Source organism: Plectropomus leopardus, chromosome 10, assembly GCF_026936395.1.
Source record: "Plectropomus leopardus strain MGB_pleo_1.0 chromosome 10, ASM2693639v1, whole genome shotgun sequence".
In the NCBI taxonomy this organism is placed as follows: domain Eukaryota; kingdom Metazoa; phylum Chordata; class Actinopteri; order Perciformes; family Serranidae; genus Plectropomus; species Plectropomus leopardus.
Genome location: NC_142185.1, coordinates 27,889,814 through 27,915,223, shown reverse-complemented (window position 1 = coordinate 27,915,223; position 25,410 = coordinate 27,889,814). Strand labels below are relative to the sequence as shown.

General features: G+C 39.4%; 1 protein-coding gene across 6 annotated transcripts in view; it reads left to right on the top strand.

Annotated features, from left to right (window-relative positions):
- The window catches only part of nalcn (sodium leak channel, non-selective), an 89,237-nt gene that overhangs the window by 33,085 nt on the left and 30,742 nt on the right, over nt 1-25,410 (top strand). For all 6 annotated transcript variants that reach the window (XM_088083485.1, XM_042494455.2, XM_088083488.1 and 3 more), the window contains 5 exons: nt 2,557-2,688; nt 5,677-5,844; nt 10,262-10,453; nt 12,599-12,736; nt 14,105-14,179. In XM_088083485.1, coding sequence (XP_087939611.1) covers nt 2,557-2,688; nt 5,677-5,844; nt 10,262-10,453; nt 12,599-12,736; nt 14,105-14,179 — 705 coding nt within the window. The remainder of the gene's footprint in view (nt 1-2,556; nt 2,689-5,676; nt 5,845-10,261; nt 10,454-12,598; nt 12,737-14,104; nt 14,180-25,410) is intronic.

The following is a 25,410-nucleotide window of genomic DNA, read 5'->3' as shown; positions in this document are numbered from 1 at the left end:
GTGACAAACGTTGTGTAATGTTGTGTTCAGTAACAAGTGAGTAAACTTACTTAATGGGACAACAAGACAAAATAAGGTGGAAAAATAAAAAAGTGATAGAAAGTTATAAGACGATAAAAAAACACCTCATAAGTGCTATGCAAAAGCGTTCAAGGTCTCTAGAAGTACATGTAAAAGATGCTACAGATTTGGCTAGCCTGTGATGCTCAGGTAGGAAGTTTCACAGCTGTATAATTACTGTGTATTCATAAATTATTGCATTACCTTAAAGAGCAACTTAACACCAGCAAAAAAATATTATATTTGCTAACCAGTAGTTTAAATGGTAAATGGACCTGCAGCTGTACCTGCTTTTGTAGTCATTACACTATGAGCCACGTCCACACATTCATTAACTTAGGGATGTCATTTGCTGTAAAGCCCTCTGAGGCAAATTGTGATTTGCGATAATGGGATTTATAAATAAAATCGACTGTGGCTCCTCCTCGCTAGTGTCCAAATATGGTGGTGACGGCCAAAATGCCAAAATCAAGGCTTCAGAACTATAGTCCTCAAACCAAAGTGTGATGTCACCTTGGCCACGCCCACATCTTTTATTCATTTAGTCTGTGGGCTGTTACAAAAAAATGACTTCAACAAATGCTTCCAGATGTGTCACTTCTATGGTGGAGGTTTACTAAGGCAGCTAAAATGACTTTGTTAAGGTTAGGGAAAGATGGTGGTCACAGTTAAAAGAAACTAATGTGGACAGGTAGGAGATTGGATGTCACCAGCGCTCTTCCATGTCAAAATCACACCATTTGTTGACCCAAACATCAACTCTAACGTCCTCCCAAAGACATTTTGCAGTACTAGAACAATCTGCTACTTGCTCTGCCCTTGTCAGTCATTATTTTAATAGCCATAAGAGATCCTTGTCATTTCAATGCAAACATTAGTTTAAATTCTGCCATTTTCTGTTGATATGCTGTCGAAAGCTCTGCTTGTCACTAAGAACCTTTTTCCCTTTTTTTAGCCTTTTTTTTTTTTTAGCTCTAAAATAGCAATACGTCATTTACCCACAAGTTCAGAGTTCCATCAGATAATAATTTTATCTACTAATTCCATCATCACTTGTTTTCAAAGCACCAATTGCAGATCAGGCTTTCTCGAGTTTAGAGAGTTTGTACTGTAATCTGTGTGTGGGAGGGCGGATGGCAGCGGTCCCGTTTTCCTGGGGCGAATTTGATCTTTCCAGCAATGCTGCAAAAACTCTTCATCTGTCTTAAAGTCCTCCTCTCGTTTTTTTTCTTCACTTTTTCAATCCTTCCTATTACCAGTCTCACATGCGAGTCTTTTTTTAGGGTGAGCTATTCTACCCACTCACAAGCTGTTCAGTATGCCACATACATGCAGTTCAAGGCTGTGATCACATCTGTCATATTGTCTCTGAAGGAACGCAGTTACAGTGTTTGTCGAAATGAGGAGAGCTGGTTTTGTCCGACTTTTTTTGAGGGGTACTTTCCCTCACATTCTTTTACATCTTGATTGTTTTATTATGTGATGTTGTTGAAGACGTTGGATGCCACTGCTGTTCCTATGGGAAATAACATACTTTTATTGTCCCTTGCCTCTCTTGTTTCCGGCTGTCTGAATGCACACTGATTCTGCTGTCTTGGTGGATGTTTCTCCCAGCAGCCAATGAAAGGATGCTGATTGCTTTGAATTTGATGCAGTTTAGCTGCTGGCCCTTTTTTTGACTGTTTCCACCTTTTAATATACAGCATGGTCTATAGTTGGCACACTGTAAAATAAGGAACCCGTCAATCCAGTGTATAATGCTTGACAATTAAACAGCTCTGCAATTAAATACAAGAAAAAAATGTCTGCATCCCAACAGTTCCCAAGGGTTTATCATTTTATTTTTACAAAAAATAACAAAGCAAACAAAAACTTCAGTTCCTCTTAAAGTGGTGCAACAGCTTAAGTTGAACATGAGAAAAAAAAAAACATGTTTTACTTATTGGAGTAGCAGCATTGCCATAAAACCTGAATGCTGTGCCCGAAAATGATAATAATTCTATTACAAATTTTGACTGTATGTAATTAGTGTAATTGGCTATATATATTGTTGGGGGTTTTTTTTGGCTTTTTTTTTTTGCTTTTTAAAAATTATGCTCTAAATCTACCAATTGTTTGCATTTGTGGAGCTGTTCTTACCAAGTTGCTTATTTCTTTTTTTCCTCTCATGTTTTTATTAAAGATATTGCACCAGTTTGCTCTAGGTTTTAGGTTTACTTGTGAAAGGCGTCTGGAAGCAGCACATGAAAAAAGATATAGCTCCAGGTATCAAAGGGTCTGTGCTCCCTTTAATTTCCTACAGTACATAGGGTGAACAAATTTACACTGAGGGAAGAGCAGAGGAGAAATGACTTATTAAAGACACTGTGCACTATCAGTGTATCCATGTATCAAATCTGAACCAAAACTTCAAATTCAACTGAGGAAAAACATCTTTGCCTGTTATGTGCAATGTACTCTGATTGCATTTGAACACACTCTGCTCTGTTTCCACAGAAACTGATGCGATCCTCCGTGTTCCACATGTTCATCTTGACCATGGTCGCTGTGGACGTCATCGTTGCCGCTAGCAACTATTATAAAGGCGAGAACTACCGCAGGCACTATGATGAGTTTTACCTGGCAGAGGTGAGATGTTTTTGTCGTTGTTTTTTTCTTTTCATTTCCTGTTTTTTTCTTGCAACTCTAAATGTGCACCTCAAACCTTTTAACATTAACACAAGTCATGTGACCAAGGATTTTATTTCAAGCTTTGCCTTTATTTGTATTTTAAAAACAGTGTGAGGTCATATTTTGGTTAAAGCCTGTTGAATGACGTGGGTTTATCTCTGTAGTGGAGGTCTTTATTTCGAATGCCCTCCATGGTAATGTCATAGTCTGTTATTAATAGGGATATAATCCTGCATAATCTGCCTCATGATATTACCCTGCACATGATGCATGATGCATGATGCAACTGGGATTTTAGGATATCAGCCACTTTATATTCCATACATCTGTACTCATTCAAAAGCACATGCCCCTTGCTCAGTACTGTAATTACACTAATTACATGGCGCAGGTGATGGCAGGAAACATCCGACTGATAGCAAATAAGAAGATTCGCCGCACACAAGAGGGCTGAATTGCTTCTTTTTTCTTGTAGTCTTCATTTGAGACATTGCAAACAACACATTTTTGCCCGTGGCTTCATCAGGTTTGCCCAGGAACAAATTTTCACGTAAAAGTACGGTAAAATACTGTTAGCTATAGTTGCCAGCATCTGCCAATATTTAGAGTCAGTACTATAAATAACTTTGACAGTGTATTACAGTTACATTTATTACAGAATTCTACAGTAGAATGTGAGGTTTAAAGTGCAATAGTGGCTCAAAAAAGCATCGATTTTGCTGTGTTTTTCCAGCAAATTTTCACATAAAATTACGGTAAAATACTGGTAGCATTTACTGTTATTTTACAGTGTCACTACAGTAAAGCACTTCAAGCACTTATATTACTATTACATTTATTACAGTATTGACAGTGTAAGACAATGCACAGGTGTTTTTAAAACGGCTGCATTGAATCCATACATCTGTATATTTATTGTATAATGGGCATAACGCATGTCATTCGTATTAATTAATTGATCAACTATAGTTAAATTTATTTAAATTAGCACATTTGCTCTTTTTATTTTACTTATTATTAAAGTATACAAGCACGCCCACAACACTGTACTGTATGTGTCGAGCATGTCGGTTTGATGTCATCAGTATGCAGGTGATAAAGCGCCAACAAAGATGCTGAGGAGTGTGCCCACCTCCCTCCGTCCCCTTCACACCGCTCTCTCTCACACAGCTGAATGGAAGAGATAAGAGAAGGGAGAGAAGAAAAAAAAAACTAGACACAATATTACCTTCTCTCACTCTCTCCATCCATATCATACAGCCATCGATCTGCAGATTTGTTCCAAGCTGTGCGAAGGCTGTGGAGGAAAAATAGGAAATTGAGGCACTGGGTTTAGAGTTAAATGGAAAGATACATGTATTATTGGTGAGGTGCCAATTTTATTCTCTCCTTCTTTCTGTATTTCCCCCTGCTGAGGACAGTGGTGGTTGAAGCATTCAGATCCTTTACTGAGAGGATTCCTCCAGGGTTTCGGTATTGCAAATAAAGGTGGGGGACAAACAAAAGAGAGATTAAAAACAGTATGGTCAAAATCGATGCAGCAGAGAACAAGATATCCTGATGTTTAGTCCCTAATGTGGGTCAATATCCAAAAACAAGATCTTACATTTCCCATAATGCAACTTGGTCACATTTTATATTAGACCCTTTCGAACTCGAACTTTCACACAGAATGCAAATATTATGCTGCCAAAATGCTGCTCATTTCATTCATAGCAAGGTAGATTTTTTCTGGCACCACAAATAATGGCATCGACCTGTATGTAGTTATGAGGATTTTCAAACAGCAGGCTCAGAAGTCTGAACCAAGGTGGCAAACGTTATTACTCCTTTCAACCTTAAACCAATGCCGCACATACCAGATCCACCCTGTCCTTTCTTACCTTTCAAAATAAAAGCCCTAGCAATTTCTACTGCATAACTGTTTACAAGAGAGAAATCAGATTCACTCAGGGCATTTAGAGCAAAAGAAAGCTCCAAAAAGCTTACAGTTACTTATGCTTTACCATATTTTAATGCAGACAGACTGCCGAACGCCGCTATGTTTTGGCAGCTTTGCATTGCTGCTAGTGAATCTATTTGTATCAAAATCTTTTATTGAAGCACTATTGCAACTGTTGCAAATGAATGGTTTGGGTTTTTGTGTTCTTTGTTTGTCACACTCCCAGGTCTTAAGCAAAAATTGGAACTATTTAAGTAAAGTTTAAGCTCTCAATAATTGTAGTGAAATGTAAGCACAGTGCTTGAATGGGTATCTGTTTGCCATCCATTAAAAGTACAATGTCAAAGATCTCTGTTTCATTTTTTTTGGCAGCACCCATGGCAATAAGCAGTAATTGCAGATGCGTTTTGGATGGCACTTTACAGAGATCCAAACAGTGTGACCTGTATGACTTCAGTTAGATGGTAGTTGGCATCAAGCCTCCATAACAATTCAAGGTCATCAGAACACATGAATGCAAAAAGAGACATTTAAAAAAAAAAACAACAGTAGTTGGCATTATGTGTGGCTTCACATACAAATGTGTTTAAAAGTGAGTCTGCTGCGTTTGGTCCACCTACCCACTCTGACCGACTAACCTCTTCTGGGTGATTGAAAAAAAAATCAGTAATTGTGTGCTGCTTTTGATTTTTTAGTGTGAGTTTCACCAAAGACATCCAGTACTTATTACTGCAAATGCAGGAGCTTATTTAGTGGGCCATAAGCTTAGTCACCACTGAGTTACCTAAAACAGTTATAAATAGTGACTCAAAAATCTAAATTCACAGCTGTTAACTCTCATCACGGACACAAAAAAAGTTCACACACAGTATTATTCTTCACACTGAAGTGAAGGAATAGCTCACCTACATTAACTGCTGTAGAATTGCTTTTTGTTGAGAGAGATTTGTGGTGGCAGGTACTAAATGCCAATGCTGATTGCTATTTTCTCCATTTCATCCCAGGTTGCCTTTACTGTGTTATTTGATCTGGAGGCTCTTCTGAAGATCTGGTGTCTGGGCTTCACCGGCTACATCAGCTCCTCCCTGCACAAGTTTGAATCTCTGCTGGTGGTGGGCACCACGCTGCACATCTACCCCGACCTCTACCACTCTCAGTTCACCTACTTTCAGGTATGGATGCACACAGACACATTTTTACAGTATGCACTTGCACAAACGCATGCCTGCACAAACATACATGAATCCATTTAGATCCTAAATATGACACTGAGTCATTCACACTTCAGATAAAATTACAGTGAAGAACAGAAGCTGTGAATCATTTAGTGTCATTTCTTTCCTGTGACCATGCATTAATGAGTGTGAATCAATCATGTCACCCTTCTGTGTTAATACATCTCCTCTATTCATTCAAAAAGCTTAAAATGTATTGTCACCTCAATGTCTAACAGAGATCCAGTTAGATTGATTTCTGTTGCAACTGTTGCATCTCTCAGTCATGACATATTTCAGGGGACATTTGATGTATTCAGCGAAGAGAGTCATACTTTTATGGTTTTATTTGATGATATTTAGCATAGAACTGAACCCGAATCCTCAATTCCTGTATGTGAGGCAGAGAAATGGAAAGTTCCTGATAGGTGGAGGCATTAATGTTCCATCTCTAGTGATGTATATAAGTGGTTTGCGATGTTTTCATGTATAGATTCTATGTTTGCATGTGTGTGATCTGACTCCCAGTTATCCGTGTTTTTGACTCCCCATATTTTCCAGTTCCCAAGCCAGAAATAGAAATCAGCTGTGTATATTATGACCCGTGTGGCAATGATGCCTTGCAGCATCATCATTCATCCACAGCCATTAAGTATTGCACTCACAATGTAACCCTCTGACCGTGCTGTAGGTCGTGTACTGTAATGTAGCCGATGGGAAGCTCTATGGAGGATCTGATGGGAGCGGGCTTCTTGATAGTCTTTAATGAGCCTTGACCATACAAGCTGTCCTGATCCTGTCTGACTCTCTCAACAGCTGCCATCTCCACCACCACTCAAGCAAACAGGTGCAAACATATATACTGTAGCTGTGATCCACTGGAAATAATTGTAGGCTGGCTGTCATAGATGGGTTTTCTTTTCTTTTCTTTTCTTTTTTTATTTTACATATACTGGATATTACTGCTTCAATACAGGAAAAAAAATAGTTTACAATGACTTGAGACTTGAGATAGCTCGGTAATTAATTTTTGCAAAAAAAGGCTTATATATGCTATATTTTAAGTTAGCTTATTTTTGCATGGTCATGCAGTCTTGACAAGTTAATGTATTTCTGAATTATGGTGCACTCATGTACTGGCAAGAAATTCCAGTATCTTAAGACTGTAGAAGTTGCTGAACAGCCTTGCGTTCATGATCTATGTAGGGTCTTAAGAAAAAAATATTGGGAAGACATTTTGTTTTTACAACTAATAAATTCTATTAAAGAATTAAATTGGATATACTTTCTATAAATAGCACATTAGGGCTGATCTATGGGTCCGCCTGTCTTATCTGCTAGCTCAATATGTTACTGCTTAAGCCTTGTTAATAACATTTATGCTGCACATCTTAAATTTTAAGATGTTCATTTTTTCTAGGAAAAATTGTGTTGTCAAAACCAGTCATTGCTCTACCCATACTGCTGTGTTTTAAGGGATTTTTTTTTGCTGATTTGCTTATCTGCCATTAGTGCAATGTTTTGGTTTTTTTTTACTGAATACATTAATGCCGCTGTCTCATTTCAATGTCCCGCTGAGCCATGTTCAAACTTGAAAACTTTATATGGGAAAAAAAATAAATTGTTTAATATATATGATTGAAATGCCAAATCTGATTCGACTGGCCTAATTCTAAATCGGGTACAGCCCTAGTAATTGTATTGTAGACTGTTTACAAGTAATGCATCCATTAGAACTTGCACAGATAATTCCACTTTAAGTGGAATTTCAGTAGGTTTTTCATTTGAAGCAATACTTTATATATTTACAGATTCATATCAGTGGTCTACTTTAGTCTGCTATGGCTTTGTATTGGCTAGATTCTGGCAATACGATACATAACATGATACAGGGGTTACTATTCAGTATATTTCGATACATTGTGGTACTGTAAGCAAGGCGGTATATTGGGAATTTTTTAATATTTAATTTTAGGAAAATTATCACTGCTGGTGGTGTGCTCTTTATGAGTCTGCCTGTGTCATAGTCTTGTGTTCATGTGTTTATAGTAGAGATTTGTTGATTGGAGTGGAAGAGTCAAATGGCTGAGACGGATTATAACACTGAAAAGGATCAAGAGAGTAGGGGGTTTAAACATAATGCAAAGTGAACTACCGCCATGAATCTGTGCATGTAAAATATTCATTCAAAATCTACACAGTACCGCAAAATATAATATTTCAATTCTCAAGCGTATCGACATTTTCTGACACCCCTACGCGTGAGCAGTTTTTAAAAAAGCAACTAGGAGCTAAGCACTTTCCTCCCTTATGGGAAAGCATTTCTCCTTCACCCTCCCTGCTGATATTTTTCCAAGTAGCTCACAGTTTAAACAGGTGACATTTTTTCACAAGTGATTAACCTGAAGGCTCTGTGAGGGAATCAGAAGTGTGTACTGGCTATGGGAGAGGGGACGAGGCAAGGCAATCAATGACTGTTTTTGATTTTTATTTAATTTTATCCAGCCAATGGGTGTTGCTAAAGGTTAGCCTTACCAACTGTCTTTTGGTCTGGACCAAATGTCACATGCTTCAATGCTTCCCTACTTACAGCTTTGACACACACACATGCACACATACAGTATAGTTGGCAGAATGATTTTTAATCAGCCAAAGGAACCCACCTCGACACTTCCTCTCTGTGTGTTCAGAATTGCAATGACTTCAGTAGCAGCCCGATTTAACAGTTCAGTCAGTGCCTCCATTCAGAAAGGCAGGGCATTGTATAGTTTTTGGACATTTCTGGTGGGGATGCACTGATCCGCTTCTTGTTATTGGTATTGGGCCAACACGGGTTTAAAATTCTGGATAGGACATCTGTGACGGCAACAATGTGACACATTATGCAATTCAATTTTATGTTAAGCATTGCTTTGTCTTGCAAGAGGCTGGAGCCAGAAGCACACACAGGCGACACAGCTGGAGAGCCATTCTCTGAGTGTCATTTATAGTTAATCATTGGTAGCAGACGCACAATACTCTTTGTGGGGGAAAAAAAACAAGGTTTGATGCCATGCGACAACATTCTGTTATTTATTGTGTTTCCTCCTCCAGATCTGGCTCCGAGCCTGAACTGTGGTTGGGGTAACCCCTCGTGAAAGTAATTTGTTTCGCACATCAAAGTGATTACATTCAGAATTGTTTATTGCTCATTTCATGACTGCGTGAGTAGTCGAGATATGTTTTTCTCCTGGAACAGTCACATCTATTTCTTTGATTGCGGATAAGCAAACTACAAAGGCATCACAAGTAGCAGGATATATCAATTGTAGCATATTTTTTGTTGTTGTTTTTCTATTTTTTTTTCTATAACCTGGAAAAGAATAATCCCTACAATATATTGATTGATATAATAGACTTGTGTGAAGCAGCATGATTATAAATTTAAAACAAAAAGATCAATACCAGATTGATGGCCATGCTGGTACACAATCAGAGTCTTGCTTATTTAATGGTGCTCCATACAGATGAATCCTTGTATCACATTTTTATTTTGCACAGTGCTTTTATTGGTTGGTATTTTTTATGCTATAGTTCATTGCATTAGGGATCATTCACCAAAATCTTACGAAGTTTCTTCTCAAATTTGTTCTCAAGGTCCCAAGAAACTTATTGTCATCATAGGATTCCTTTTCAGATTACCAAGCTGCATTTGTCTCAGGCTTTGGATAAACAGATGGATAATCAGAGAACTAGTTTTGCTGTTATAGTCTTATTTCCTCTGTATACCGACCTTCTTATGATTCACCCTGAGCTTCACAGCTTGCAGCTGTTGTTAAATGGATAGTGGTCATCATGGTCTGTCAGGAGTAGAAGGTATAGTGTCTTCCCATCCTATTTGTCATCATGCTGTGAGTGTTATTACTGTATTTGTTTACTGTAGGTCCCAGACCTTGGACCAGCTTCCCTTGTTTGTCTCTTTTATTTTGCTGTGTATCCAGGGATTGGGAGATAGCCGTTCATTTGGCTCAGAGCTGGATTCTAAGGAAAAATATTTGGCCTGGGGCATCAGTGCTGAGCTCGATCGATAACCACTCTCTGGATCCCTGATCAAAGCCTGACCATTATGCATTACCTTTCGGGGGTTGGTGTCACCACCAGCAATTTAGGGACTAAGCCTGTTGATAGAGCAGAGTATCACTGCACCTTTACTACTGAGTCAAGATCAATGCTCTCTTTTTTTAATCATTTTGTCATCAATCTGCTTATTTATTTTCTTTTTTAACAGTGATATTTGTTGTAATCCGTCTTTAAAATACCATCTTTCGCTTCCTTGTAACAGTGGTTTCACAAACAGAAAGCTTATAGAAGATATGGATGTGTTTCTTCTCCTCAGGTGCTTCGTGTGGTGCGTTTGATTAAGATTTCCCCAGCTCTGGAGGATTTTGTCTACAAGATATTTGGTCCAGGTAAAAAACTCGGCAGCCTGGTGGTGTTCACAGCCAGCCTTCTCATCGTCATGTCGGCCATCAGCCTGCAGATGTTCTGCTTTGTGGAGGAGTTGGACCGCTTCACCACATTCCCCAGGGTAAGAAACCAGTTGCACTTACCCTGTCTCCAAAAGGACAATCTGCATACATTTAAAAGTGTTTTATTAAAGGAAAGCTTCTATGAGTGTAATCATATCTTAAGCTTTTTTTCTCAAAATGATTTTTGTATGTGTTCTTTTAGGTAAACTGAGTAAAATGAATCACGACTTGTAAAAAAAAAAAAAAAACACCCTGAGTCACATACTTAACGACAAATGTCTGATTTATTGAACAGATTTTTGGAAATCAGTCATAAGGAGTGTGGATAAGTTCTGTTCCTATCAAAGTAACTTCTGCAAAGCATGATGGACTTAAAGCTGGGGAAGGCAGAAATCTGTAAAAGTAAATAAAACGGCACAATCTGAAAAAAAACCCTCTTCCTGCAACTCTCTTTCCTCAAGTCCCTCCTACAAGTCGACCACAGACATATGCACAAATCCATACAATAATCCGGTGTTTTCCATATAAAGATTTATTTTATCTTATTTCATTGTGTAGTTGCGTGCAAGACACTGTGAGCTACCTAAACATGAACTTGAAGCTGCAGTCATGAGTATTTGCTCCAGTTAGCACAAGGCTAAATTATTGGTAACATTTTCTCGCCATCTCTGAAACTTTTTGCTGATATTAACATGTGTTTTATTTTGTTTATTGTCCAAATTTCTTTTTTATAAGTGCGTCTGTCTTTCTTGGATTGCTTTGCATTGTGGGCAGTGATTGCCAATGCTGAAATAGAAAATTTCTCTGCAGGTTTCTCTGCTGTTGAATCAGACTTTCACCACATGCACATTTGATTTTGCGGAGCAGCCAATAGGAACTCTCTCTCTCTCTATCTCTGAAATTACCCGTGATTGGCCTGTCTCTTATCATGGGCTAGATGTTCCAAAATCTTTAAAAAGAGCCAAGTGCAGGTGCAGAAGTAAAGTTTTTACTCATACCACTTGTATTACAACATGCTCAGATTTATTTGGGGGTTTTTTTTGCCCAGAGATATAAAATAAAACTGCCGACCTCAGCGTTAAACTTTTTACTGTAATTACCTGCTGTGTGTTTACAATCAGCAAGAATACATACATAACTAGCCAAATATGATCGCCACTGCAGGCTGTCATTTTTTTTCCCCCGTACCCAAATATGCTGTATTTAAAAAAAAAAGTTAATTTAGTTTGGATTGCAGCGAATTGATTAAGCCAGCATTTTCAGGCAATAAAAGCCATTATTTAGGAAGAGATTTTTAAATGGTATTATTTTCAGTAGCACCCATGAAGCCAGTAAAACCTCTAAAACCCACCTGCTCCAAACATTTTGTCTGAATTTGCAACAATGTTCCAGTAATTTGCTCTCAGGGAAACATGAAATGTAATTGAAATCGGGAGATTCAGGTAGGCTAGTATATAAAAAACATTAAAAAAAAAAAAAGTTCATATTAGCAGTTCCAGAGGGACACATCATATAAGCAACGGGGAGGCCTGCAGATGTTAATGATGGTGCACGATGGGTTGACAGATGTGGCACCTCCTTTGATTTCTAAGTGCTCACGAGCATCTTTCTCTCTCTCGTCTCACACAGCCACATCTATGCACACGCAGACACACATCATAGCTAATGATGTTTGGCTGTCTCCCTTTCGGGTGGACCTGTTGCTGGGGTTTATCTTTATCTGCAGTGACTGCAATGTGGGAGCAGGTGGGAGGGGCTAGGAGGGAGGGAGTGGGGGTCACTGTCTGGAGGTGAAAATGCTAAAAAGGAGCCGCAGGCGTGCCATTTGACTCCAGGGGACACAGTCTTGCAGCTGGCTGTTCCTTACACCTTCAACTGACCTCTACCAAGAAGATGAGGGGTCAGCAGGACAGAGTAAAAAAAAATGTCTGTCCTCTCCTTTCTCTTGCATATATTTCAAAATCTCCCAGTCGCTAGCCAGAGAGGGATGGTCAGAAGGGGATATGTGCATCAGCTGTGTGATATTTGCTCTTCTGTGAAAAAACACGTTTCACATGTCAGATCTGTCCGTTTCTCTGTTATTTCCTCCCCGTCTCTGTCTTTCTTCCCCAGCTCTCTACACTGCGTCCACTTGTGTACTCAGTTGCCCTCTCTAGCCTTTTATCTCTCTCACTGTATTTCATCCTGTGCTCTCCTCCCTGTAGGCATTCATGTCCATGTTCCAGATCTTAACCCAGGAGGGCTGGGTAGATGTCATGGACCAGACTCTGGTGGCTGTAGGTCATATGTGGGCTCCGGTAGTCGCCATTTACTTCATCCTCTACCATCTGTTTGCTACCCTGGTGAGAAACATACTGTGCTGTTTCAAATGTGGAAGTCAAATAAGTTGAAAAGACTGTCGAATTTGAGATTTTAGTTTTCTGGTTAAGTATTATTATGCCTCTGCACAAGTGTTAGCCGAGGCCAGAGGCATTATGGTTTCAGGTTGTCCGATTCTCCGTTATATTCTTGTAAATGTGATATCTCAAGAACGAATTGATGGAGTTTTAAGCAAACGTCCACTTGAACTCAGTGATGAACTTATTAGATTTTTTGTGATCATAGGTCAAATATCAAGGTCACTGCAACTTTATGTCCATCTCATACTCATGAATGCAATATCTCAAGAAAAACTTGAGGGATTTTTTCTTTTTTTTTTTCAAATTTGGCACAAACATCCCCCTGAGTCAAAGATGAACTGATTAGAATTTGTTTGTTGAGGGTTAAGGTCACTGTGACCCAGTCGTTGCAATCTCATGTATATTTTTCTGATATTTCAAGACCGCCAATTACCAACTAGTAAATATTTGCTGGTCAAACGTCACTGTGACCTTGTATCCGTCTCATTCTCCTGAACGCGATATCTCAAGAACACAAATGTTTCATAGGATATAATGAGGATGTGGTGATATTATATATCCAAAAGATCAAAGGTCATTGTCACTGTGACATCATAATGTTCTGCAAAAACACTTCTGTGGTCGTTACTTCATAACTCAGGAACAGAAAGGGAGACATTTGGTCAAATAATGAACTGGTGACACTAATATTGAGTTCCCACCTTGAAACTGTGCTGATGGTATAGATCTTCTGTGCTGCCGGGGGGAAGATGTGTTTAAAGCATCCACTTTTACATAGACGTGGATGTAAACTGCAACTGCAACTTGAGGTGCGTCGAGGCAAACAACCGCCAGGCAGTATTTCTAGTTCTATTACATATTTGCTGCAGTAGTCTATTCAAACTCATACTCTGTTATTTCGGTCAGTAAAAGCAGGTTGGGGGAAAATTAGCAGCAAAAGGATACATGAATTGTTTTCTCAATGCATTCAATTAGTGCCCCCGTCCCTTCAGTGTTCTCTCAAGTGGTACATCTAATCACAGTTAATCAGACTTGCAGGCGTAAGAAGTGCTGACATTTCAGTGTTTGGCCTTCTGATATGGGGAGCATTCAGACAGCATAGACAGTCTCAGGATGACTCACAGTTCACCCCAGACAGACAGGACGTCCTCCAGAACGAGAACAAGCAACAAATGCAATTACTAAGCAGACTTTGTACTTTGGAAAAAAAAAATATTTTTATGGTAATGGAAGTAATGACATTGACATAATTCGTAACGTGTTTGCACGCTGCATATGTTCTTATGCACTTCTTATCTCATTGCATTTTAGATTCTGCTCAGTCTTTTTGTGGCTGTCATCTTGGACAATCTGGAGTTGGATGAAGACTTGAAGAAGCTCAAACAGGTAAGAATTAAATAACACTAACTATTAGCACCCAGTCACAGTGTTGGGGAGTTTTAAACTACATGTGTTTAAACTAGTAGTTTAACTGCATTGTGCAGTTGCTTGCTGGTAGTTTAACTCCATTCATATTTGCAGTGATTCAGGTGGTTCAGTTACTTTTTTGTGTGGTTAACTACTGAAACTACAAACAATTAAAAAGAAAGGGATGCTTTTTTTGTTTTTATTTTGCCTTTGCTTTTCTACTGTAATTGAACCTCCCTTGACCACAATTAGTCAGATGTTTAGATTAGCTCAACAGTTTAAACTGTTTCTACATGATACAGCCCAGCTGGCATCAGACATTTATAGATGACATTAGAAGGACATTGGACTCCTAAAATGGACCGAGATTAGATTATGGTTGGACTGGATATCAGGTTGATGGTATTTTAAATGTCTTGCAGATTTTGGGTTTTGTTCTTCATTAATCATGCCAAGATGAAGTTGAATCAGACTTTTGGACGCCATTAGATTTGGGTTACTTAACACAACTTAAAACAAAAAGAGGTCATCAAGGTTAGTATTCCATGTCAAACTGGATTTTGGCATTAGACATGTTGACATTTAATTTTGGTCACCCGAAGTCATTACCTAAGTTATGTTGGTGGCCAGCTGGGGGTTAACAGTAGGAGTCTCTTTTTTTTTTTTTACTCAGCTGCCAGTGTATAAAAAATTTGTTTTCTCCTTGAATGTCTCACCAAACCAGTCAAAATAACAATAGCAAAAGACCCAAATGTGCAGGTACACAAGCCACAAATTTAAAAACAACATCTTTTCTCTCCATGATCTTAAGTGCTAACTGATTTGTCTGCTGCTTGCCATTTCTGCTTCTTGTTTTTTGCTGCTGCGTTTTATTTAAAAGTCGAGCACTTTCTGTTGCTACCCTGGGAAGAGTGACGGGGTTGTAAAATGTGGCCACATGTGGGCAAGGCTCTGAGTAATTCCTTCATTCTCACCTTTTTGGGGGTTTTCTCTAGAGGGATGAGTAAGTGGGCAATTAACTTTAATAAAGCAAAACCCCGTTGTGTGAAAAAGCTGGCACTTACACGCACACGAAAACACACCCATGGCCTCAGTGCTTGTCATTGCTCAACGGGTGAACCTTAATAAGCAGTTTCTGTCATCAAATGCAAATGAACTGCAGTTGCAGACGTACTTCTATGGGGAAATTGGTTTTTGAATGGTTGCAAAGAGACAAATACATAAAATTAAAGCTCCTGATCAACTCATGTGATAGCTATACGACAATTTTACATAAACTAATTAATCTATAAAGTCACTGACAAGAACAGGTTAGCACCCGCACACACACGCGCGCTCACATAAATGCTGTGCACTCATAGCCGGCTGGCAGGTCTCAGCTTGCCTGGGCAGGTTATTTCCCACCCACAGCTGAGTGATTAGGCGCAGTGACTGTAAAATTGCCTATTTTACAGGTGCTTCAATCACGGATACGGAGACTGACTATAAATAGACCGTAGATTGTGATCACCCTCCCACAAGAGAAGCCTTCTGCAAACATTTGGCGTAAGCCCAATGACATGGTCAACCTTTCTATAGGAAATACACACATGGGCTGCGAGGGATGGGAAACCAATTACAGTAAATGTTATGAATCATTTGTTGCCGGCTGTTTGATGACTTGATTGAGTCTGTAATGTTTATGTGTGCTTAACGTGACCATGGCAAGCTCTTTAAGGAAGAAAAAAATGACCATGTACAGGAAATAGCATTGCCTGATGTGTTTGTTTTCGGTTTAAACCCGGTTTTGTTTCAAACAGTGTTATAGAAATGGAATAGATATCAATCAGTATTTAGATTGAGAGTATGACACACAGAAACCATGTGTGTATTCTTTCCCTGGAGACATTTTTAATCCTTTCTTCTTCACAGTTGGTCAAACACACAGACAGCTGCTGTGTTCAAATTAATTGGAAATAATGGAACAACAAATTGAAGCCAAATAAACTATTCCAAGAGCGACTTCATGCAAATCATAGAGTTCTTGTCTTGGTATTATTTGAAGTAAAACAGGAGATGATGTGTGTGTGTTTGGTGTTATATACTAGTTGACAATAGAGGAAATGATGTACACAATTGCATTGTCGGTGGCATAATTAGTGGCATTTATTGGCTGATGTGACAAAGTGAGCTAATCACAGTTGCATTCACTGTCACACTGAACCCTGAATTTGTAGCTACTGTGGAGGAAATGATGTTTTTGAAAGTAGTCAGTGACAGTTTATCTTTCCCTGACATCCCGCTCCCCGTCATGCTCCATGTGTGTCAGAAATATCAGCGGGAAAAGCAGTCAAACATGTCAGCTCCCCTTACACACCATTGTATTTTGCTTCTACCCATGAAAGACTTCAAGCATAGGAGACGTGTGTGGTTGCAGGTGATCCAGCGGTGTCTTTATGTGTGTGTTTGGTGCGACGTGTCGTATTAAAATGAAAATGTGCAGCCAGGCTTTGAGCGATAAGCCCCACCTGCGCAGCACAATTACGCATGATGATAGTGAAGCATTCTTCAGATCATTTTCTATATGTGTTGGAAAGTCATCACCAGTGTCACGTTCTGTTATATGCAACATCCATTATACTCCTATTCTACAGCAGTGGGGTGTCTCGATTTTGATTTTAAATTGAAAATCAGTAGAAATTAGCTTTCGATCATCGAAACATAAAGCAGAATTGGTGATCCAGACTCTGAATGAGAATTAGAGATACTTTATTGATTCCCGGGGGGAAATTGTGGTTTGTACACACTTGTCGCTCTGATGCCAAGCATAGAGAATTATAGAAAGCAGAAGTAAGTACCAGCACAAAGTATGTAAAACATCAAAAAGAAATACAGTAATAATAAGAAACAATTAGCACTAGTATGCAAATATTAAAAAATGTAAATATGTATAATGTGCTGAGTATGTAAAGTGTGTGAAAATATAAAACTGTGTGCCTTGTGCGACAAAACAATGTATAAAACCAGAATGTAAAGTTAGAATCATTCCCCTCTTGTGTGTTTCAGATGACAAAACACGTCAAAGACAACAGACCATAGCTTAACAGCAGCCTTCAGCTGCACTTTTCCAGATGCAATAGCCACTGCAGAAGTCTGGAAACAGCAGACCTGGAAAAGTACCCTTCTGCCATTTAGTGGCCATTATAAATAAATAGATAATAATAAATCATTTAAATGTGGCAGCTGTTGAGGAAGAGCAGGTTATTCACTGATCGGAAAATCTGTTTCCCGGCTCCTCCTGTCAGCATGTTGAAGCATCCTTGAGCAAGAAACTGAAATTTCTTTCCCATCGAGTGTGTGTGGATGTCAGAGCTTAGTAGCAGGTGATTCCTTGAACACTAGCCTTGGCCGCCAGTATGTGAATGTGTGTCAGTGGGTGAATGTGACTCTGTAATGTAAAACTGCTTTAAGTGGTTTGAAGACTACAAAAGCGGTATACAAATTTAAGTCCATTTACCATTTGCAAGTTTAAAGTGGCGTCATGAGATCATCACCATCTTTGTTTGAGGGAAAGGTGGTTTGTATTCTGTGGTCTGTACACTGCAAAATCTTGAGTGAGCTTTGGTTTTTCATCTTTCATAGCAAAACCTTGAGTTTGTTTTGACAGAAGAATATAGACGCCAACACGGCATTCAGTTATAGGAAAGATATGAGAGAAAACTTGTCCTGATCAGCCTTGATTCAGGTTGTCTTTTTAATACCATTATATTTGGACTTGCTTAAAAAGGATTGAAGTAAGACTATAAGTAAAATACTTTAAACTGGCCAGGCCTTAGCATATAATGACCCCCTCACTCAGCAGCTCTTTGGCATGTTAGTTTGTTGACATCACAAAGACAACAGTCTTTATGTGTAGCTTTTTGAAGCAGTTCTCTGCACTGCTGATGTGATCTTTACCCAGAAGTTGACTTTGAGAATAGCCTTAGATAGAATGACCTTTCTTGTCATTGTACAAGTACAACTAAATTGGGTGGCTATCCTTGCCAGTGCAAAGAGTAACAAAAGGGACTAAATTACAAAATAAGATAAGTATATATGTGTATATATATATATATGAAAAAGAAATTTAAAACAAGACATTGCACATTTGCCCACACATGATATTGCACATACTCTGATGGATGATACTATCTTTTTGTCAGAGTTTGGTTCATTCCACCCAAAATCTGGCTGTTATGTCACACTTGGTACGGTGCAACCTCTCTTTTTAAAGATTAACTTGATAAATAACAGTTAATTTATGATGACTAACCATTGTCAGGGCATACAGCCTTTCATCAGTTGATCTCCATGAATCAACAGCATAGCCTTCAGTGCTGAATAAAGTTAAGTAGTAAATTTAATTGAAAAATAGAATTGAATCCTGACCATAAAAGTCCATATCAAATCGGATTGTGACACCCCTATACAGAGGCTTCTGACATTAACATAACGTGTAGGTGTGGATTTCAGCGAAAACGTGATATATATATATATATATATGTTGCTGGAACTACAGTAGATAAGTAAAGTGAGTAAGTAGTAAATACTTGTACTACCTGCACACCTTGGAGTAAATAGTCTTTTGGATGCTCTACAGAACACCTGATGACTCAGAGCTGAAAATAGAATTAATGTTGTTAACAACTCTATAACCGTACAGCAAATATGACAGACTGCAACAGAAAAATACCACCTCTATGGGGCTGCTTTTACCTCTGAACTCTATAAAGTTCATAAAATGGAAAATTTTCCCAAATTCCCACCCACCCGCAGATATGTGCTCCATTATTGGATACATCTGTGCTCAGTGGAGCATTGTTGAAGCAGATCAGCACTGATGGAGTAACCAGGCAACACTTTTTGGTCGTCATCATGTCGTCATCGGGGCTTGTTTACGTTTCTGCCTGTCAGTACCTGCGTATAAGCTACTTCTTCTTGACTGTCACTATAGCTAGGTAAATCTCTGTGTGCGTGTGTGTGTGTGTTTGTGTGTGTGTGTGTGTGTGTGTGAGAAGTAGCAGCACTACTGTGTCTGGCTCGTGTCTGCAGATTTGATAACTACATCATCAATAAGGCATGTAGCTAAAAACATCTGTCATCGTTTGTATGCTGATTGCAGCCCAGCCTTTCCAGGGAACGACTTGCATCTGTCAACCTCGACAGATCATTTGTCTTGATTTGGTGTTTCATCTAAGACTCAGAGCTGGAGACGTCAGGAGAAGCACAGAGGCTTGTGGGTAGTCCCATTGTGATCAAGCTGATTGGTATTGGTGCATAGTGCTGCATTATCTAGAGCTGTTGGAAAGTGAAACAGTTTTGAATCTGTGCATTGCAATCACAGCCTGAGAACAAGTTATTTGCTTTCAACACAAAGCCATACACACACAGGAACTAATGAAGAACCACTTTATTCTGCCATACTGATGAGCTAGGAGCACAGAAGAAGAAGAAGGAATTCCTTAATGGCGCACACAAGCACACACACACACACACACACACACGCACGCACACACACACACAGTGATATATGCATGTTTGCCACACTGTATGCTCCACTCATCAACGTTGATTAAGATAATGCATTTATTGCGTGAAATTAGGTTTGCCAGGAATTTTTTATGAGATGAAGCCTGGGACAGGAGAAGGGTAGACAGCAGAGGAAAGCAGAAGTGAAGGGAGGAAGTAGACAGCCCCCTCTCTCACAAACACCCACACACACAGAAACACACACACACACATCAGCCTCCCAGGTGTGTTTCTGCTCATAGCTGATGTGAGACTTGGGAGAGTGCTGAACTGCTCGTGAAATGCCATTTTAAAACATTTATACAGTGCAGCAGGAACTGGTTGATTTTTGTTGCGCACTCTCATGTTGCTGTTGTACTTAGATAGAAAAGTGGAATTGAATGCATTTTTCACTAAATTTAGGCATGAATTTCTGCATTGATTATGTTCAGTAACATATGAGGGTAGGCCATGCTAACATGGGAGTCTAAAAAATTGTCTGAAATTGGTTATGACACAACATGCTTTGAGAAAAAAAACATGTGACGTACAGCATTTATCCGACGTGTATGTGAAAGCGCTGGATGTGAAAATGCTTCCCTCCCACGCTCACTGTACATTTTTCCCGGTCATTACACTGCTACTTGCTGAAAGAAATCAGCTATATGAAACAAAATATTGTTAAAAACCTTTTTTTTTTTTTTTTTTGCTTCTGCCAAAGTCTATAGTCAGAACTACATCTATAGCTTTGGTCTGTTATTCTGTTATTCATAGCAGCAGCACAGCAGTTTGCCATTCAGCTATTATTCATGGGATTCTGTAATTGACCAATGACAACTGAGTATTCAACAAAGACATGCAATAAAAAATCAACTTATGCCTAGTCTAGGCTTGGCTTGGTATCAATTTTTCTCCCTGACATTTCAACGGGTAATGTGGTATATGACAATATTTGTGTAAAAAAAAACCAAAAAGAAATGTAAAAGCTGAATTGCTGGGGATAGAAGACATTGTTGCATGGCTGACATTGTCTGGTCTACAATGCTCGGATAGTAAATACTCCTGGCCCATATATTGGTAACTTATTAGGAAATAAGCGCCTTTCTTGCTAGAAACTTGCAATGGTAAATGGTTATTTTTTATTATTTATTACAAAGGATAGATTCAGGGTGAAAGGGGGAGAGAGAGGATGACGTGCAGCAAGGGGCTGGAATCAAACGCGCTGCGGGACATAGCCTTTTGTACATGGGATGTCCGCTCTATCAGGTGAGCTATTAGGCGCCCCGGGACAGAAGCTTTTTTTTTTTTTTTTTTTTGTCCTGTAATGTTATCCCCACCTTTTGCAGTCAGCATCTTTCTCTGTTCAGCTTCCTATTCCACCAGTGAAGTCTGACCTCTAATGGCACGTAAACACATTGCCTAAATAGCTTCTCTACCAGCGTCTGGATTATTGTCGACAAATCATACTGTCAGGATTTTTAAAAACCCCTGTAAACTGTAATACCTTGATATTGCCCAAGCATGATCCAGTCCGTAATTTTTTTGTAGATTTTTTTTTTTAGATGAATAACTTAATTTTATATTCTTATACATTATTTAAAAATCATAACATTGTAAAAGTGGAATTGGCCAAGAATGGTTTTAGTTGAAAAGTAAGGAATTTAGTAGACATGTGTTTATGTCACAATGAGTTCATGGTGCAGCAGTTTGTGGATTTTAATCGTGGTAGTTTTTTTTCTGAGGTTAAAGATGACTGTAAAAGCAGCTAAAAACACCAAAGCCAGGTATTTGTTTTAGTGATTTGCAGGGATTTTATTGGTTATATATTGGTTTTATTTATTTTCAGTGGAATTTCAATAACTATATTTTCTGCAAGTAACAGGTATTTCTAGACATATGTATTGGAAAAACTGTGCAGAAGCTATTAAATAGTAAAACCCCTTGCACATATTTCAGCGTCACTATTGAGATTTAAAAATTAGATGCCACCGCTTCTTTACTTTTCTATAACTGGAATTAGTCAGTATGTTGCAGTAAAAGCACCATGCAGCCCTTCAGTTTTACTTTCAATCTCTTGTGAATTAAGGATTGTGAATGCATCCACACAATGTATTTTTCAGGTTTGTTGCTAAATTGTTGGATAATTAACAGGCTCGGAGTGGCAGTGAGTCATGTGCCCCAGGCAGCAACCTTGAAAAAATACAGTAAATATCATTTTTGTTGTTAATGGGATGACATTTTTACTCTCTTCTCATTAGTCTTTGTCCCTTTTTCCGATGCAGGAAATGTTTTTACCCTTTTGTCCTTATTTTGTATTACCGTGCAGTGTAACCTCATCTGGCAGTGACCATAAAACCGCAGACAGGCCTGGGCAAACATCTAAAATGTCAAAATGCCAACCAGAAACACCTTTTGTCAATCAGAAAAAAACAAAAATAGGCCAATAGCTGCATGTGACTTGAAAAACGAATTTTCCCATTGGACGTTGTTGCTGGTCATTGTTGCTCTACGTTCATTTGTGGTGTCACAGGTCGGTGGGCATTGTGATGGGAGAGACTGATGGCCTATCTCCATCCAACAAATCATCCCTGCCCACAGAGCAATGTCTGCAGGACCAAAGGGAGGTGCAGGGAGAGGGGAAAATGTTTATCCTGTGCCGGTAGATATCATCCAAATAGAAAAAGGTGTTTACCCCTAAGGGCAGTGATGATGATGATGATAATAATGTGTGTTTGTGTGTATCTCTGTGTGTGTATGTGGTATGAATTGTCAGCGGTGATAAATCTGTGTGTGCGTTTTTTGCGTACCCACTAATTTTTTTTTCATTTCTCTGTGTGTTTGTGTGAAAGTGGAAATATCTGGCAATCAAACAGGTCCTCAGGCCAGGTAGATGAGTCATGAGGAACACGTTTGGGAAATTGTTAAAAAGGAGCAAGTAGAAAGCTAGGCAGAGAGCAAGAAAAGCTAAAAACATAGCCACCTTGTCTTCATCTACGGCCTGTTTACACAATGCATACAGATAATGACAGACATTTTAATCCTTTACACATTAAGCTCTGAGACCTTTCACACCGTCCTTTGACAATTTCTCGTCCCCTCGTTCCAAATCTGATGTGTTATCAACAAAGGGTTGTGGCTGTGTGAGTTCAACCTACAGCAGACATATCTGCTGTACAGGCATAATACTTTTCCTGTCAGTTGACTTTTTGTCCTTAATGCAAAATGTGAACATGTGTCTTACGTTTTAGTTTGTTATGAGAAGAAAATAGCAACACAGAAATGACCTACAGTTTAAGCAGGCACCCACGTAGCCACCACACAAATGTACAGATACCTGGAGTCAGGTACTGTACTGTAATCAGGCAATAGCACTGTGAAAGGTCTATTTTTGACCTTGCATGTCCACCAGAAATCTCTGAAATATTTATTTTTCATCAGACAAATAAACCCACATAGTACATATGTTGGTCACGCTTCCTAAAAGAGCAACTGACCCCCAGGGGTTTCGTCTCTTACCTTGCTGCATTGATGGTCAGGTGTCCTCTAGTGTGGTCAGTGCACCACATGGACCGAATGTAAAGATGGACACACATCCCCACTTACCCCCGCTACACTTAAGTGAAGCTGAAATATCCTGGACATGACATGGCCGTTGCAATCTTGTGCTGGTGACGTCATTGAGAGCTGGAGTCTTCGCAGTAACGATATCTGTGGTAGGGGATTTTGCACCAAAACACCTGTCTGACCAACCGCAAGCAGCCCCATTGAATGGGACTGCATGGACTGGCTGTCACAGCTGCCGATCGTGGTGAAAAATTCCCTTTTTGGAGAATTGAATAACTCGTTGAAACTGAACTCAGCAGAGAAACGACATCGGGATGATGAGAACTACCCTCAGTTACAGAAACCGTCTTTGTCAAATGTCAGTTTGTGACAGAGCTTTCTGGTGGACACACAAAACGCAGACGCATGCGCATATAGGAAGTGGGTGTCTGTATACAGCCTATGGCACACCGTGACATCACTTTCACTTTTTATAAAGGGAGAAACGAATCTCAACCATAGCGGTTAATGAAAACTAGTTTTCATCCTGTTGTTAAGTTAGTCTTAAGAAAACCAGTCTCTGTGATTCTGACATTGTTGGAAACACAGATGAACCAATCAAAGTAGAACAATTTCCAAAATTTGGTTCATCAGAGGCCACCCCATCTAACTGCATTCCTTCCCCTCTCTGGCCTGGCCATGATCCTTACAATTTCCCAAGGTGCTGCTGTTCATGTGTGTATCCAGTAGCTGCTTACCTCTGTTATTTTAGCGCCAGACCCACAATGGCTTTTGGAAAGGATTTCCTCCACACATGCTCAAGCATAATAGTTGTTGTAAACATTAGATCCCCAGATTATCCGAGGTTTAGTGAAAGCTCCAGAAATGATAAAGAGGACTGTTGTGCTTCATAGCTTGTACCATCTAACCATACTGCCATCTAGTGCAAGTCCTGCACATGCAAAATATGAATTATGATTTGTTGATGCTCAAGGATTTATGGCCTGAGCAGACAAATGTGTGTGTGTGTGTGTGTGTGTGTTTATAATTGCATGCCTCTTTGTGCCGTAGAGGTCTATGTGGGCATCAGTTGTTGTATGATGGATGATGATGGATGACTATGCTCTCAGATTTCCAATACATTATCAGTTTAACAGACGTTGTTTGTAAGGGAGGGCTCACTACCAGATGAGCATCCTTAAAGAAACACTGTGGGGAGTTCCACGGGCCACAGAGCGAGAGTGTGATGTGCCGCGGAGGTAATCAGATTGCTGCCCCCAGTGTGTCAGGCTTGTCAAGGCTGGCGTGGAGAAGCATGGCAGTGACAGTGTGTGGTTGTCAGTTGAGTCGCGTCTATCCTCTTGTTCCATATCTGTCAGTTTGAACAGAGTATGATCCGACGTCGACTGTGAGAGATCAAACGGGAGGAGAGGGAGGTGGGTGAGGGAGATGGAGTGAGTGATAAAGGTGGAGGAAGAGATAAACACATTGGGAGGGGAGGGAGAGAGAGGAGAACAGCAAGAGAAGCAAGATGGATGTTTGCTTTGGGTATAAATGAGGTTTAGGATGAGTAGTTACTGTTCCACAACATTGAAAGAAACATACCTCGTCACTGTGGCAACAGCGACACAATAAGGGCCTTTTTTTCTCCAAATCATTCCTGATTCATCTCATATCAATATGTACATGTGTGTGGTGGTTGTACATGTGCATTTGTCTGCCCTACAGTCATGGTATTACCAAAGGCTCTCAGAAACAAATATATATTTTGTTAAGAAGACTTTAGTTTGATAAAATGTGCTGTGGAGCGATTGTTTTATGGCCACCAAGGATTTCATTATTTATGAGTTAAACTAAAAGCCTGTCCTCCATTTATGTGATTTAATGGACCAAGGACTTATTTGGGGATTTAGTGGAGGAGAAGAAAGGCGAAGAAGACAGAGGGAGCAGAGAACAGAAGAGCCTGGTCCTTAGAGAATCCCAATACAATGTGTTCTTATCTTTTGAATGTCACCTTCAGTTTTCTGTAGCAAGACACTCAGGACCCTCTGCCATGTCCCTGCCATGTTCTAAAACTAGCACGAACATACTCACACTTACACATAGTTACAACATAACCTGCATTAAAAAACATTTACAAA